Source organism: Taudactylus pleione, unplaced genomic scaffold (assembly GCF_031769625.1).
Source record: "Taudactylus pleione unplaced genomic scaffold, aTauple2 ptg001032l, whole genome shotgun sequence".
Classification (NCBI taxonomy): domain Eukaryota; kingdom Metazoa; phylum Chordata; class Amphibia; order Anura; family Myobatrachidae; genus Taudactylus; species Taudactylus pleione.
Genome location: NW_028285433.1, coordinates 12,279,250 through 12,297,123, shown reverse-complemented (window position 1 = coordinate 12,297,123; position 17,874 = coordinate 12,279,250). Strand labels below are relative to the sequence as shown.

Below are 17,874 nucleotides of genomic sequence, written 5' to 3'. Positions count from 1 at the left end.
AGCAACATCAACCCCTCACGCACAATTACAGCAGCCCTGACCTTACTCAGAAATTGCTAACTCCGTCCCACGCAGTGAGTACACAAGTTGCGTATGGCATTGCAGTGGCTAATTTATGCACAGACTTATAATGGCATTCAAACGGACGGGCACGCCTGCCTTTTGCAGACCTTCGCCCCCCCCATGTCACCACCCTCAAACGCTCAGTTCCTATCAATCACTCTGCGATGGGTCTGCGTGGTCTTTACGCACTACGTTGCATGCACAGTACGCAAAAATCAGCCGTCTGAGTGCGTAATCGCAATAGCGATTCGTAATGAATCCGGCCCTTGGTGCAGAAAAAAGCTGTGGACGCTGCATCGTAGCACTTTGTATGCTGATGGAGAGACTCGGTCACACACAGATATACAAGTGTCACATATCAAATTGTTCAGCAGAGTCTCCTGGTGCGTTCTAATCGCATCACATTACAAATTAGATGCATTTTTGGCAAAGCAAGATGTCCGACGCTAGCAGAGTCTCGCAGGACCGGGCGCGCCAAGACGGGCTGTTTGGCGCGACTGCAGCAAAGACTAGTGAGGACAAGTCTGCATAGGGCAGAAAGATGCTGGGTAAAGTGATTTTCCCTATTGACGCACATTATTGCAATTCTCCCATGGCTTTCACTACTTATGACGTGAAATTGATTTTTACATTTCTTTGCCTAAGATGAAGGGGTAGCGCAATTTAAGAAGGCTGAAAAATCTCATGCAAATTGGATGAAGTTATACCTGGAAGGGAACACATCAGAGGTGCTCACAAACCTGGGCAGAAAACTTCTTAAACAGTACTTGGAAGCACTGAAGAAGTTAAGCTCTTCCTTAAGCAAACAGGTGGCAGAGTATGATATCTACTCAATGACCGTTGGAGCCATCATAACCCTGGAGGTAGGTACTGTGTCCTTGGAACATCTATTTTTAAATCAAAACGTAGTTGTATAGCTTACGCTGCTGATAAGGGTACTCCTAATACTGTGCCCTGTGTCCTCTGTGCTTTCTCTACCTACGGAGCACTCGTATGTGGCACTGCTGGTAGAGTTCACCACTGTAAGAACTGAAGCGTATGACTCCTTCCCCTCAGCCTGTTTCAAACTATCCCCTCATTATACAGATTACACAAAAGCTACAGCCAGAATTTTTTTTTGTAATGAACTAGCTTATTTATATGATTGTGCACCCCAAAATGTGTGCGTTTGATGTTACGTTACAATAATGGTCCTGATTCAGAGCCGCAGGTAATGCTGATGTTCACGTAGTTGAGCAACTATTTGCAACTCCGCATAAACAAACATCTCTGAGAACCCCAACAGCACAAGAGTTACACAAAGGTGCTGCTGTAATTGACTCAGATGCTATCGGAAAGGGATGGCAGTGACTGGGAGGTGGCTCCCTGGCACGCGATCAGAGGGCGTATTATGGAAGTGTTGCAGGCGTGTCAATGCAAGTGGCTGCGTACCCAGACGCACAAGTGTAGGAGGCCATGGTCAGAGGAAGAAACTGCACCTGCTGTAGGGCTGGTGTAAGTTTCGATGGTGCGGCCGATGTCGGCTTATAAGGATGTACCATTGGGTATTACAGCATGCACAGGTGCTAACAATGGGCATCTCAGTCATTGTACACTCTGCCACACGGATGTACACAAGATGGAGATCATGAGCATGCTTCATATTGTGGGAAAACTGTAGTAAGAAGAGTCTGTGGATGGAAGGAGTGTAACTTCCAGACATAGGACCTCATTCAGAGGCGGTCGCACGGAGCGATTGGACGTAGCGAGCGATGTTTTTTTTCAACTGCGCATGCGTGTACATGGCAGTGCGCAAGCCTGTCTTCCCGACTGCAATCCTCTTGCTCGCTAGTCACTACGAGGTCGTAGCTGTGATTGACATTTCGTGCCGTTTGTGGGTGGTTACAGGGGAAGGTGCTTGTGAACGGGGGTATGGTGGTGTGCACGCAGGTGTGGTTGACCTTAAAAAGGGCGTTTTAAGGGCGTGCATATATTACTGAGCGAGTCATCACACACGTCATCTCGTTGCAATAAGGACGCTACTGCTCGCAGAGCTAAGGGTAGCCCAGGGTCTACATTAAGCAGTGCGAGTGCAGGCGATGGTTACTGGCGATGTTTGTAGGCAATTAACACTGTAACAGGTGTTAATCGTGCTGACGTAGGTTGCCGCCTGCGACCGACTCTGAATTAGGCCGTAGAGATAGGAGGTGTGCTTTCATTGTTGTGGGTGTTTCTGCGCTTACGATGTGCTTTGCGACTGAGTGCTCGTTTTGCATATTCTCGGTCACTTTGGGTGCGACCGATCGCTCCCGAGCGACCGAATCTGAATGAGGTCCATAGTCCTTTCTGTATATACAGTAACTCCTCACAATGCTCTCCAAAAGGCCAGTCTGCATTTTATGGCAGCTTACTGTCACTGCTTGTGCAGAATAAAGAGCATTGGAAGTTAAAGATTAAACAGCATACCTGAGAGAAGTGATAAGCATATCCTTACTTTCCTGAGTTAGGGAATATGAAAATGAGGAGCGCATTGGATGTGCACACATAAAGCTGGTAGGGTAACCATTATATCATCTCTGCATAGTCATGGAATGTAGTCTGGTCATCCTGGCTGCTAGTCTTAGGTTACCCACTGCTTTTTCCCCATAGAACTGTTTCTCTGTATGACCGTTGTGTGGGCATATTCGCTTACACAGAAGTACAAAGCAGTGTAGGAAGAAATACATACACACCGCTGAGATTGTCAATAATGTTATTTTCATATAATATAATCAGAACACTTCCCCCAATCGGATTCATAACTCTGGCATTTGCCATGACCATTATACATATATAGTATTTTTTAAATTCATTTTATGGAAAAGAGAAACAAAAGGCCTATTTAACCACCGTGAATCGTTGCTGCATTGAATGCATATGACATCATCCCATCAGCTGTTCTGCACGGCAGATGGGACCATGCCATGAACAACGCTGTGCAGTTACATGCAGCATGTAGCGATACATGGCGCCATCGTACGCTTTTTCATAAAGTGTGTAAGGCACGCTATGTATCGTTACATTGCATTGTTCTGTCGCTGGTCACACCATCGTATGGTGAGTACCCAGCTTAACCCTTCACCTGCGATTTCCCAACATTTCTTATTTTATGGATTTATTTTTATGTAACACTTTTTTTTTTTAATGCCTCTGATGTGCGATTACATATGCCTCTTTTATTAAATGTATTGTTACGGAGGTGAAGGGTTTTGTGCTGTCCTTTTTAAGGGTTAAGTAGCCGGCCCCTGAAGTGCATCAGGTTGTCCATAACTAGATTAGTCACAGTGTGTCATAGTTCACAAGGCTGATGATAATGTGCTTTTAGGCTTTAATCTATGTTAATTAGAATTATTGACTGTCCACATATGCCAATTTGTGCCAGGTTGAGCAACCCATCATTAGGAAAGGAGAAATACAGCACATATACTTCTGGTGTTTCTAGAAATGTATTATGCACTCAGACAAAAATCTTCCTGCATCTCCTACACAACCTAGAATGTAAGTTTCAAATCTTAAGCCCAAGCTACAGATGTGTCCTCATACACCTAGCCTCAATTTGCCATGCGGTGTGAGATGCCTAGCAGGAGTGAACTGCGCTGAGCGGTGTAGCGTCTCTTTTTCGCATCTATTTCACTCTAATGTGCGTCTTACTTGCAATGCGATGCCACAAAACCTTTTGCACTGATTTATTTGTGACTGAGACTGAATCTGTACAACGTAACTTGGTGTGAAAAAAAAAAAAAAAAGCATCGACTACTGCATCGTATTGCTCTGTATACAAATTTAGACACTTTCTTACAGATATCAAATTGATCAGCGCAGTCTCGTGCAGCAGTTTTGTCGCATTGCAGTGCAGCTAAGACTCATATTCGAGCGAAAAAGATGCTTAGCGAAAGCTGAGACACGCGGGACCTGGCACGCTGAAACGGGCTGTTTGGGGAGATTGCGGCAATAGTGTAATGAGGACACATGTAGGTGTCACTCAGAAACTGCCCAGTCTCTTGCAACATCCAGGAGAATCCAGCATGCATTGCTGCCAACCAAGTGGACATTAACACACAATAGTATCTAGTAAGCAGTTTTCAAATGAGAAGAATTACTATGTAAAAAATGAGCAAGGTTTGGTGCATCACTCTAAAATGTGAAAATGAGGGGCGTGGCCTGGATGGGCTGGATGTAGGAAGCTGAAAACGTAGCTCCTAGGCCCTAATATCCTACAAATTATCCTGAGGACTGTACCCGGTCCCTGGCACTGGTATTTCTCTCCATACTTACCACTCCCTGCTCCAGGAGTCCTAGGATCAGTCTGGGTGCGCTGGCTGCTGTGCTGTGAGAGCCGAGGATCTCTCTCTGCAGCATCTCCTCGTCGCGGGCGCCATTTTGGATTCGGCCCTCGGTGTCTGAGGCGGCTCCGGCGCTCGTCTCCTCTGCTGTCCGAAGGGGGCCCTGGGGGGCTGGGGAGATGAGGGACCCTCTCTCACTGTCTGCTTGGTGCCCTGCTTGCCGCTGCGGACCCGCGATTCCTGGTCCCGGCCGCCATCTTGGATCCAGATACAGCTGCAAAGTGGCTCCTCTCTTCGGTGCTGGGTGCAGCACACTGCTATTTGGTGTCATGAACGGCTAGGGGGTAACTGATCCTCTTCCTAGATCCCTGGGGACATTTGGAAACTCCAAGCCTGCCTCCTTCTGAACCCAGCTCCTGGCTAACACCCTGCACTGATCTCCACTGCATGCTGTTCCCTGCATCTGTGCCTGTGACCCAGTAGTAATGGGAAAAAATTCCCAGCAGTCGGCCGCTGCGCAGCTGGAGAGGTTCTCCTGTTCTGGAACTGGTGTGGCTACGGGATCCAGCTCTTCAGGGACTCCGTCTCACTCCTCTCAGCCCTCCTCTCCACCTGCTCCTGAGGATTCTCCTTCGTAGCCTGAGATCACTATGCATAATTTAATGCAGGCAATCACCTCTTCAGAGAAAACGCTGTCTGGCAAGACTTCTGAAGTTCATGTGGAGCTTTCCCTTATCCGTCATGATATGCAGACTATGCGGGAACGAGTTAGTGAGGCTGAGACTCGTATCTCCACACTAGAGGATATCACTGCTCCGGTTGTGGGACGGCTTTCAACCTTGGAGTCCCAGATGGTGGCTTGTCGCACCAAAATCTCTGATATAGAGCGCCGACTTCGCAGAAATAACATCCATTTTGTTGGTCTACCCGAAAAGTCGGAGGGTTCTCAACCGGAGTCGTTTCTGGAAAAATGGTTGGTGGACCCCTTTTGGCCGAGATGATTTCACCGCCCACTTTGCAGTAGAAAGAGCGCACCATATGCCTGGTAGGGCTCTGCCTCCTGGCGCTCCCCCTCGCACATTCATTGCGAAGATCCTGCATTTCAAGGACAGAGATCGATCCTTCGTTTGGCTCATCTACGTGGTCCTTTGGAATATAATGGAATTCGGGTGGCAGTGTTCCCGGATTTTCCTATGGATGTCCAGAAGTCTAGGTCCTAATTTATACAGGTTTAACGTCGCTTACGTGATCTGGGCCTCTCCTATGCCATGTTGTTTCCTGCCCGTCTGCGTGTGTTGGCTGATGGACGATCTCATTTCTTTGATTCCCTACGTGAAGCTTCGTCATGGCTGGATCTTAGGGGCCGTGGTGAAGATGCTCCTACGGACTGACCTGGACTTGTTATTCCCTGAGCTGTATTTGTTTCTTAGATAATCTGATGATTATTAGCTCTTAGTTGCTCTCTAATTGGTAATATTGTTGTGGTACCCGTTTCATACTGTCATTTTAAGGTGCTGGGTGCCGGGGAGGGAAATTTTGTTTTGGGCCTGGCCGAAACTCCACCTTACAGCTGAGGTAAGAATTGCTCCCCCTCCTCGTTCTTACTCTTTATTATAATTAAATAAAATAAGGGGTTTATTGGGTATTTTGTTTCTGGGTTAGTAGTCGGTAGGTTAGGGATTTAGGTATATCTGCTTGGGGTGGATATACAGGGTGGTTTGCGAATTTTTCTTCAGGGTTATTGTATGGGAATTTATTTTAAGTTTCTAGATTATGACATTGCAATGGCGTAGAATAAAGTATTATGCTTTTATTTGTTATATTCTCAGCTTCTGCTGTGTTCTTTATTATGTAGTGCTATCATGTCTCTCTGGGTGCCCCCTGCTGTGATGTCTCAGTTGTCTGTATCTCCTCTCCCCCCTGGTGTGTGACTAACCCCATGATGTTTACTAGCTTAGATTCCCCTCTCCAAATTCTCTCCTGGAATGTCCGGGGCCTAAATGACCGCGTCAAGCGCTCCTTGGTTTTGGCTCAGGTGAAAAAGGCTCAGGCTGATATTATTTGTTTGATGGAAACACATTTAGTGGGTGGGAAAGTTTTGGCTTTGCGTAAACCTTGGATAGGCTGGGCTTATCACTCCACACATTCCTCGTATTCCAGAGGAGTGTCTGTCCTGGTTCGTAGATCCCTAAGTTTTGTGTTGGATGAAGTTAGAATTGACCCTTTGGGTAGATTTGTCTTCATACGGGCATCTATTCACTCCTCCCCACTACATATTCTTGTGGTTTATATTCACCCTCCTTATGCTAGTGAGGTCCTGAAAAAGTCTGCTGAATGTATTTCTTTATCCCCTGATACCCCGGTTATTTGTGTAGGAGATTTTAATAATGTGTTACACCCTGCCCTGGATAGGTGGCGTGAAAGTTCGAGTGTGTCTGGTCCCTCTCCTCACTCTTTTGCCAATTTGGTGGATGAGCTTGGGTTGGTGGATATTTGGCAGGTTCGGAATCCTTTCTTGACTCTGTACTCCTGCTTTTCAGCCTTCTCTAGGATTGATCTTGCTCTGATATCCGAGAGGCTGGTCCCACAGGTTGTGGAGGTGGAGTACTGATCCCGTGGTGTGTCGGATCATGCCCCTTTAATACTGACTATTGATGTTGCTGCTCCACGAGGTCACTCCTTTTGGAAATGTTATCCTTTCTGGCTTACATTAATGGGCGCGGGCTCGGAATTGGAATCCCAATGGGGTGATTTTTTTCGCTGAGAACACTGGCTCTGTTTCCTTTGACATGTTGTGGGATGCCTTCAAGGCTGTCCTGCGTGGTTCTTTAATTGGTAGGGTGATAAGTATTAAAACTTTTCATAAGAAAAGGGAAGCGGAGCTGGAAAATCATTGTACTTTGTTGGAGCAGCGATATCTGTCCTCGGGTTCTATTACTGCTAGATCCTCATATATGGAGGCCGCTAAACTTTTATCTTATTTCCTCTAGGGTAAATCCAGAAGATGTCTGCTATTTGTTAGGCATAGTCATTATTCAGATTTGGATAAATCTGGGGCTTTCCTGGCGTATCCGTCTAGGGAGGTCCGACCCGCCACAGTTGTAGCTCAAATTCGGGACTCCTTATGTAATTTGCACTCCTCTACACCTGCTATTACGAAGGTGTTTTATGAGTACTTTGCTAGTCTTTATTGTTCCCAGGCCCACTATACACTAGATGAATTATTTTGAATATTTGGGACATGTATCCCTTCCATCCATTTCCCAGGACAGCAGAGCATTCCTGGACTCCCCTTTATTGTAGAGGAAGTTGGGGTTGCTGTTTCTTCATTTCCGGGAGGTAAGGCCCCAGGGGTAGACGGGATTCCCATTGAGATTTATAAGTAACACGCCCTTTTATTTTTTTCCCAGGCTTCTTGACCTTTTTAAAGAACTGTGTGACCTAGTTGCTCTTCCCTGTTCTATGTCAGAGGCCATTATTGTTATGATCTCCAAATCTGGCAAAGATCCCCTTGATACTGGCTCTTATCGCCCGATCTCCCTCCTTTCTACGGATATTAAAATATTGGTAAAAATGCTTGCAATTAGGCTTGGTAAGGTAATTAGTGAGGTGGTGCATCCTGACCAGACTGGTTTTATGCCAGGGAAGTCTACCTCACAAAATCTTAGCAGATTATACTCGATTTTGCAGCTGGCGGACTCTGTGGATGACGGGGCAGTGGTGGTATCCTTAGATGCTGTCAGGGCCTTTGATTCTGTAGAGTGGCACTATCTTTGGGAGATCCTGTTTCGTTTTGGGATGGGACCTAGATTTATAGCTTGCGTTAAATTACTATATTCTTCCCCTTTAGGGCGGGTTTGTATTAACGGATATGTTTCAACTTCTTTTCGCCTCTCCAGAGGTACTAGACAGGGCTGTCCTCTTTCCCCGACTCTCTTCGCCCTGTCCATCGAGCCTTTGGCATGTCTTATCAGAAGTCACCCCAAAATACAGGGGATTCAGATACAGCAAAGTGCCGACAAGGTTGCTCTATATGCGGATGACATGCTGTTATTTTTGTCTGATGCATCGGAGTCTTTGATCGCCCTTCTCTCCGTGGTAGATTCATTTGGACGGTTTTATGGGCTGCACATTAACTGGAGCAAATCTTGCATTCTTCCTGTTCATGGTCCTTCCACTCCTGTTGGTGCTGTGAATACTCCCTTGGAATGGACCTCCAGGTTTAAATATTTGGGAATTTGGGTAACGTCATCTATGTCGGACTTTGTCCCACTTAATGTCCAGCTGCAAGTTGACTCCTTGAAATCCAAGCTGCATGTCTGGAATTAACTTCCCCTGACTGTTACGGGTCTGGTGAATTTGATAAAAATGATTGTTCTCCCCAAATTTCTGTATGTTTTTCAGCAGGCCCCTGTTTATATCTCTCCTCGTATATTTAGACTGATAGTTATATTTCCTCTTTAGTTTGGGCAGAAAAACGTCCTTGAATAAAACTTAAGACCCTATGTAGACCTAGAGCGTTGGGTGGCCTAGCACTGCCGAATTGCCGCCTTTATTATTTGGCCTCTCAATTAGTTCATCTACGGGGGTGGGTTTTGGGTGAGGAGAGCCAAGATTTGCCTACTTTCTTGGTACATACTGTTTCTAGATGTTCCCCTTTGCAATTATTACTTGATGACAGGTGCCCTACGGGAGGAGCTCCATTGGTCACACAGGCTCATAAACTGTGGAAACAGGCCCATGCATTAGTGGGGGCAGAAGGTATTGATCCCGATTTGCCTTTATGGCATTCTTCTGCTCTTGGAGAGCTGGCCCTATTAGATTGTAGCGCTTTGTGGTCCAGGAGGGGGGTTATCTCCCTCGGACAGTTGTTTAGTGATGGGGTCTTAAAAACTTTTGATACTGTTAGGACTGGATTTGGGGTCCCGAACTCTGTTTTTCCGCTACTTACAACTTCAACATGCCCTATCCGTCCAGTTTTCTTCTGGCCCTCCGCAATTTACTCCTGATCCTGTTAGGGCTGTGCTGCAAGCAACTAGTGGTAGGAGATTGATTTCTCGAATTATTCCTACCTCCTAACGATTAATTCTGATGACGCCCTAGCACCACTTAGACTTAAATGGGTGGATGATTTGGGTCGATTAGATGATGAGGAGTGGTCTCTAATGTTGAAAAGTCATGTGACTGCCACTTCGGCTGTGCGATTTTCAACAGATGTAATTTTTTTTATTACACAGGGTGTATCTTACCCCCTTATTACTGAATAGATTTGGATCTGGAGATTTAGACAAGTGTCCTAAATGTTCTACTCCCCAGTGCTCATTTTGGCATCTCCTCTGGGAATGTTCTGCTGTCCAGGTGTTTTGGTCCCAAGTCACTAGCTGTATCGCCAACACGGAACGTGGTATCCCCATTTTGTCCCCTAAAATGTGCATCTTTGGATTGGGTCTCTTGGACAGGGCTAATCGTTTGACGGTCCAATACGTGATTAATGCAATGACTCTGGCAAAGGTTTGGATTGCCCGTACTTGGATGGCATCTAGGGGCCCTACTTTTGCTGAATGGTGTGGGTTGATGAATGAAGTGGTGGGGCATGAACGGTTTTCATATACTAAGCGTAATTGTATTCTCAAACATGAGCGTATTTGGGGCCCATGGATCTCATCTTCCCATTATGTTACTGGAGGTGGGGGGATTTCAGACGCTGATGGGTTTGTGACCAGCGAGACGGCACAATAATGTATTGATGTTCTGAGTTTTTGTTTATGATTTTTCTGCTATTTTCAATGGCTGAGATTTAGTCTGTGCAAATATTTTTGTTCTGTATTATTTATATATCAGATTTGAATGTGTAATAGTATTAATGAGACTATATGTTAATGGCTGTCTATTATCTTTTTCTTTTTTAATCTTTTTTTTTTTTTTTTTCCTTTTGGGGTTGCTTAGGGGTGGGGGGATTTTGTTTCTTGTATTGAGTTTTGCTGTGGAAAAGTTATATAAATAAACTCAATTTAAAAAAAATAAAATGTAAAAATGAGGTTTTGCTTCAGTCGATCACTCTGGTTATTGCTACTTTAGCCTAAGTTTAGATGCTAGTGTGGCCACATTCTGTATTGTAGTTGAGTAATACCCCTTTCAGACAGAAAATCAAATTACTGGGTCAAACCTTTCTCTACCCGGTAATTTGCTAATCATTACGGGTCCTTTTTCTGTCTGAAAGGGTCAACCCGGGTCGAAAATCCTGAGACTTCAACCCAGGAATTTACCAAGGTTGGAGACCTGGGAATTTCCACCCGGGTTGACCCTTTCAGACTGAAAAAATACCAGTGTTAATCAACAAATTGCTGGTTAGAGAAATGTTTGAGCCGGTAAGTTTGTTTTTCTGTCTGAAAGGGGGTTCACATTGGGACTGGCAAAACGACCCGGAACTTAAATGCCAGGTAAAAGCCGGGGATTAGGGACAATTCTGTGTGAAAGTGGTATTATAAAGTTCTTTGTTTGTTTTGCAGATCTTCTTCCTGCTGATGCTCAGTGTACCAAGTGCCCTAAGCAGCAAAGCTGAATTCAATTTGCCTCTTGCCTCACCGCTCTTCTCACTGTTCTTTTACTTAACCTGTCTCCTGCTAGCTGCCGTTCACGTCATTGTATGCACATCAACTGAAAACGTGTGCTTTTTCTGTAGCATATCATGGGTGATGGCAATGGGCATTATGGTGCTCATTTCTGCACTGCTATGCATTATTTTATCCATTTCGGGAAAAATTATTTTGAAATCGAAACCATCTAATGAGGTGAGTAGTACTGTAACTAAAGATCGTAATTTCATCAAATCATCATTTTTTTGCTTTTGAGATATGATCAGTTATACTATGGATTGTCATGGGTTAGATTAAGGGTATTATACTGTAGGTTATGTTCCAGATATTTTGCTTTGTTTTGTTGGCTATTACTGAAATTCACTACACAGAATGTAGTTGCTCATAATCAGTTTATTGGCCCATCATAGGTGTGTGTAAGTGAGGGGTTACTCTAGGCAAGAAATTCCCCCAGCACTCTGCAATGGGCCAGCAAAAGAGACATGGATCCTACATAATATCATGCTGAGGACTTGGTTATACTTATTGCCTTGGAGAGTGATATACTACCAAATTATCAGCTCCTGTCATGTTACAGGCTGTGTTTGTAAAATGACAGGAGCTGATTGGTCAGTAGTTTAACACTCTCCAAGGCTTAGTACATCTGCCTTTAAATTGAGGTGGAATTGATGTTATCATCCATAAGAAGTCCAGTTCACCGTGTTAGATGTGGAAGTACCATTGGGTTCTCTTTCGGGATGCTGGCACAGATGCACTGGAGTTACATCCATGAGTGACTCCAAAGGTATGGAAAGGAATCTAGTGGCTGGTTCGGATGGGGTGAAGTACATTCCAACTTCAATAAGTGAGCCTTTTATTGATATTAAATGGCTTGACGGGTTTACGCGGTTATTTTAATAAGTAGAGCCAAATTATACACTCTTTGTAACATAAGAGGGGCTCTTTTCCAATCCTACTACTTCACAGCAGTGAAAACAAATCATTCAAATTGGTCTGGCATTTTGGGAATATCTTGCAAACCTTATTTTGCATATTCATTGTTTTAACATGTTTTTCAGAAACAAAACTCCAGCATTTCGTCATGGTCAGAACTAGATGTTCTACTGTTGGTGGGGACTCTGGGACATGTTTTAAGCATGGGAGCTAGTAGCTTCATTGAGGAAGAACATCAAACCTGGTATTTTCTTGTTAGTACATTGTGTCTGGCTTTGTCACAAGAAATGTGTAGGAAATACTTTCTCGTGAAAAAAGGAAATCAAGCGAATTCCACCGTTTTTGACCATGCAAAGCAGGAAGATGTATACATAAATGAGATATATGACACACACAAGAAGGAGTTAAAAGAGGAAAAATTGACCATTATAACTCGTTTTATTAAAGACAATGAAAAATGGATTGCATTATCAAGTCCTGGCCTTATCCTTGTATGTTGTCGATTATTGCGGCCCCTAAATCAGACTGGAATCCAATGGATACATCGGCCAGATTTTGGACACTGGTTGACAAGGTAATCTTTGTCCATATAAATCTTTAGTCCATATAAATGCTTGTCTGATGTTCTCTGCACAACTTGGATGTAGTGTTCTGCAGTGGAGACTCAGTGCTGCTGATCTAATGATTGGTAAGGAATCTACCCTTTTCTTCAGTATCTACATATATATTTGTTCAATTTATCTGTTTGAACATTAATTTAAAAACCATCGCTAACCTTAACCTAATTCTATTGCTGTTTCAAGGTAATGGACATAATACTTGAACCTAAGACCAGTTTTAGCCCTATAAAACATTAGTCTTTAGCCTAAGTCATAAGAGTTATGATCTTGCCACAGAAAGTCAAATACCTGAACTACAATATTCCTATCATATAGCCCTATCTGTATTTTTTTTAAAAAGTAGAACTACAATTCTTTTTTGTATTGCAATTATATTTTGTGAAAATTTGTTACATGTGCCTTGGTCCTACTAATGTAATTTTTTGCCCAGTGCTCATTAAAATAGCTACAGCATGTCCAGATAGTTAGGAGATCCATAAAGCTTCATAATGCTAGATGTTAGTTAGGGATAGTACAATAACATTGCCTGGATAAGGTGACCACACATTGCAGGAATGGATTTGGATACTTTTTAGCTCCCTAATAACTTATCTAGTTTTTCACGTCAATCAACTACACTTTGGCCCAAATGTAATAGGTTCTGATTTGCGGACTGACAATTTAAAGCGGCAATTAGTTTTAAGACAAAACCAACATGGCAGCGACAGTCAGGGTCCCTTTTGTGCATGTGTGTCCCAATAGCTATTTTGGTTTTTCAGGGATTGTACAACAGGCCTATCAACCACTTAGCTGGTGCAGTCACGTGAGATGAGGATGCAGCCAGATGGGCTCTGACAAGGTTGTATCCATTGTGACCATGCCCTTCTGCTCCATCCCCTGGCAGAGGAAATCCAATCTGCACCTGTACTAAAAGGATTTCCTCCTGCTCGTTCGGTCCCCACCTGTGATGTTGCAGTTTGTTACGCCGACATCACATGATGATTTTGCACCCCTTAATGCTGAGCGATCAGCATTCTGGAGCACAGGGGTCAATTACAGAAGTGCAAAGAGGGGAACTTCAGTTCCTCCAAGACATACTTTGCTGCATTCTGCATGGGGGTTGTGGGGAGGAGCTACATTTACTGGGGAGTGGGTTTACTGCCACTGGGGAATGATCTGTTGCCACTGTGGAGTGGAAGAGGTACTGAGGGATTTATTGCTCCTGGGGGTGGGTGGTAAAGCAACATGTAGACACTGTATGTGGGTGCAGGGTAATGTTACATTTAAGACCTATGGACACAGGGGGCCAAATGTAATATGGTGAGAGATTAGAAAATGTGAGAGTTTAGCAGTAATCTCTCACACTATTACATTGGTGGAGTTGTAGTTTCAAAATTGGGAAAACATCTGGATGAGGGTATAAATCGTGAGTTTTTGAGTCTGAAAATCATGCCAGTTTACATGTTCTCAGACTCTTACATTGGCCGAGTTTAAAAAAAGTTTCACATTTTCTAACTCTCACCCTATTACACTTGGCCCAGGGTGTGTGTTTGTGTGTGTTTGTGTGTGTGTTTGTGTGTGTGTTTGTGTGTGTGTTTGTGTGTGTTTGTGTGTGTGTGTGTGCGCGCGTGTGCTACAGGGGGTGTCCGTTGCACTCCACATGCTCCTAGGGTGTCCCTTAGTTTCTAGACACCTCTTAGGTGTATTCTTATCAATAAAGTAGCTAAATAAGGTTATAATTACTGTAGATGTTCTAGACTTAATGAAATCGTATAAAGAAAAAAAAAAATTGTGATTACATTGTTTTAATCATTTAAGCAGTTAAACATGACCATACTGGCGGGCTTATAAGGATTGGATGAGCACTATTTGATAATATGATTGCCTTTCAAAGTATTATGAGTTTTAGAAATATTTTTATTTGAATAAACCTATGATGAAACCTTTTCCTATGACATATTTACCACTAACCTTTCTATGTACACTTGTATTTATTTTTACAGCTCTGAACACAAGGCTGAACTATCATTTTTGGTAGCTATCTGCTTAGTTATGATATTTGTTTTAATTCAAGGAAAATGCTCTTTAGTATCTAAAGTAGCATTAATGTTTGGACTGCTGGGTGTGTACTGTTATAGAGCCGCCATAGGACATGTATTATATCCCTGGCAACAAAATACTAAAGAAATCACAAAGTAAGTATATGCCAATTCTTTTTTATTAAACATCTTGTTGAAACACCCTGGTCTGGCCCTATATCTGAGGCTGTTCAAAATTTATTGCTTGGGCAATTTTTGGTACCCAATTCCCTAAGCCAGAGGTTCCCAAACGTGGGCTTCGAGGCATCCCAACAGTTCATGTTTTAGAGAGATCCATGGTTGACCACAGGTGGTTAAATGAAATTGACTGAGGTACTGATTAAGTCACATGTGGTCAAGCATGGATGTCCTTAAAACCTGGCGTGTTATAGTCCCTTGAGGGCCGAGTTTGGGAACCTCTGCCCTAAGCTGCTTAATATGCTGCCATAGACCAGGCACGTATAACCCTTTTTAAATCTCCTTTTTTTTTTTAAAAGCAGCTTCGCCCCCTGTGGTAATTGATTTATTGCTATAATTTCTACCCTTAAACTTTGGAAAATCTGATTTGATGAAGAAAAGAAAAATATATTAAGCGATTATGGTTATTCGATCTGTCAGTTGTGTGAAATCCATTAGTGGTTTTTTAATATTATTATTATTATTATTATGGTCAAGTATGGAATTTAAATACACACCTGCACAGAGTAAAAAAGAGGGGGCTGGGCTGCACATCCTAATCTTAACCATAAGAGGTGCTACCATTCTGAGACCTGTAGTTCTAATGCAGAATAATAGGAAAATACAGGCGCGCACACTCTAAGCACTAAGAATTCTGATGATCAAAATATGTATAATAAACTCCAACACTTAATATGATTTTTTAAGTAAGATTCTCGGGGCCTGATTCAGAGATGCACGTTCATCCAAGGGGACCCGTTCTGCGCATGTGCGAAACAGGTCCTGCGATGTCGCTTCAGCTCCCGCAGCCTGACCAAAGGAGCCAGCATCACGTCCATAGGATGGCTCCGATGGTGATCTGAGCCTGCGATGTCTGTCACAGTGCAGGGTTCGCTAATGCAGCAAGGAGACGTCTGACACCTCCTTCTGCATTTGCATCTGAGATGGATGGTTTTGCACAGCTGCTTGCGTGTGGCTGTGTAAATCTGTCCATCTCTGAATCAGGCCCTTAGTACATGTTTGGTCAAAGATGTTTGCCCACCTACCACCTCATGGTGAACCTCCATAAGGTGGGTCCCTAACATCCCTAATACTGGCCCACTAAGTACATTTATCTAGGACTTACCTTTTAATAGAGCCCATTTAAATGTGTGTACTGCAATGTAAAGGACTCATACCAATTAAAATCACATGGGGCAGGTGGGAGCAGTGCTAGCCCAAGAGAAGGGGTCTCCCCTTCAAATGTACCTTAAATATATACATAGACATTTGTAAGCTCCCACTCTTTGTGATAATTGCAAATATATAGAGAATTGAGTTTTTCTGTGTACAGTAATATATAACTATATATTTTACTAACTATAAAAAATATTCAAATACTGTATTGGTTTAAGTTTCATGTTTAGTCAAATATGGTTAGTTAGTTTGCTAACATAGCAAAACAGTGCAGATCAGGACTGAAATGTAAAATGCATTTTCTTACCTACCTGGCATATCCTCCTCCTAAACTCCTGTTTTGCTGCCTTTTCCTTTGGGTATGCAAATCCTGGCCCCAGCAAAATCATTTTATCCAACAGAATTGCAGTTTCCAATCTCCAATAATGAAAGCTATTTCAGCTGGTTATTGGAGACCTCAATGACACTTGGCTAGGATACATGGCTAGTAACATGCCTTGTGCACCCATCCATCTGCAGCTCAAATAGTTTTATTGGAAGCCATATAAACAGACAGAGATACTCTGCTAGAGTATATGTAATGAACTAACAGAAAATGCCAGGTAGGTTCTATAGGAAAATATTGCATTGTGCATGAGTGAGTGATTGTACAATTTTGGCACGCCAGTGCATAAATGCAACAACATGATTGTGTTAAACGAGAAACCTGATCAGCCTGTCATCCATGGCATTTGCTTCAGAAACATCTTATTAATAGAAACTGGCAATACATAGTGTGAAATTAATTCTAATCCCTGTTAAATATTGGCTTTACATTTACAATTCAAAAATGTGTTATTTTTGGTAATTTTTACAGAGGAATCACTGAAGCTCGTTTTGTCTATATATTTGTTCTTGGAATTCTTATAACTGGAATAAAGGACCTGTTGAAATCTCATGTTATTTACACGGATTCTAAAGCAAAGACTGTTGGTTTATGGGAAGTCTACAGTGGACTGATTCTGCTAGCAGCACTTTTGTATAGACCACACAACCTTGTGGTCTTGGTATTCTGTCTGCTGATCCAGATTATTCTGACTATGTTCATCTGGAAATTACTGGAATTTGATGCAGCTCAACTCACTATAATGCACTACTGGTTTGGACAGGCTTTTTTCTTCTTCCAGGTATGATATGCTATATATATCATGCACAGATCTCTGGGATGATATGCTTTTCTGTGAGTGTCTACATTTTGGTTCTCGTGTACAGTGGGTGTGGGTGTGTATGTATGCACAACAAAACAATGGCACTCCAAAACAACAAAAGTATTACTTATGTCGTGCCCTCCAGTGAAGCCCCCCTAAGGAGCATACACAACAAAACGTTTCAATATATTACTATTTTTTGTGCACCTTGAAAAAAGTATTTATATACTGAAAAGAGTAAGGTAACAAGTCCTCTCACATGTGTACTGTTCTCTATGACATTCCGATTTCCTGCCAGGCCAGAGCAGGTAGATCACTGTTTCCCCTCATATCTATTAGACTGTGCCTCATATCAGTCATACTGTCCAAACTTCAAGTGTAAGATGGCGGGGATGGCAGAAACATGGTCAGACATTGAAGTGTGTAGTGTGATCAGATTTCTGTGTATAAAGGGCACGTCAGCAGCTGAAAGTCATCGCCAACTCAAGGTGTACGGTGATAACGTCATGTCACAGAAATAGGTTTGGGTTTGGTGCACTGCCTGAGATAATGGCAGGACAGACGTTCAAGATGAGCAGCGATCTGGCCAGCAAGGCACGTCCACCACAGATGTCAATTTGTGGTGCATTGAAGGTCTGATTCGGGAAGACAGACTCATTTGAGTGAATGCTATTGCTGACAAACTGAATATCTCAGTGGGTACTGTGCACAACATTGTTCATGAGCAACTGGGTTACAGAAAAAAGTGTTAACGCTGGGTAGTG

General features: G+C 43.2%; 1 protein-coding gene across 1 annotated transcript in view; it reads left to right on the top strand.

Annotated features, from left to right (window-relative positions):
* PIGG (phosphatidylinositol glycan anchor biosynthesis class G (EMM blood group)) overlaps positions 1–17,874 on the top strand; it is a 46,163-nt gene that overhangs the window by 13,371 nt on the left and 14,918 nt on the right. The window contains exons 7-11 of the mRNA XM_088461310.1: positions 709–926; positions 10,874–11,155; positions 12,019–12,467; positions 14,496–14,687; positions 16,780–17,089. Of these exons, the coding sequence (XP_088317436.1) occupies positions 709–926; positions 10,874–11,155; positions 12,019–12,467; positions 14,496–14,687; positions 16,780–17,089 (1,451 nt within the window). The remainder of the gene's footprint in view (positions 1–708; positions 927–10,873; positions 11,156–12,018; positions 12,468–14,495; positions 14,688–16,779; positions 17,090–17,874) is intronic.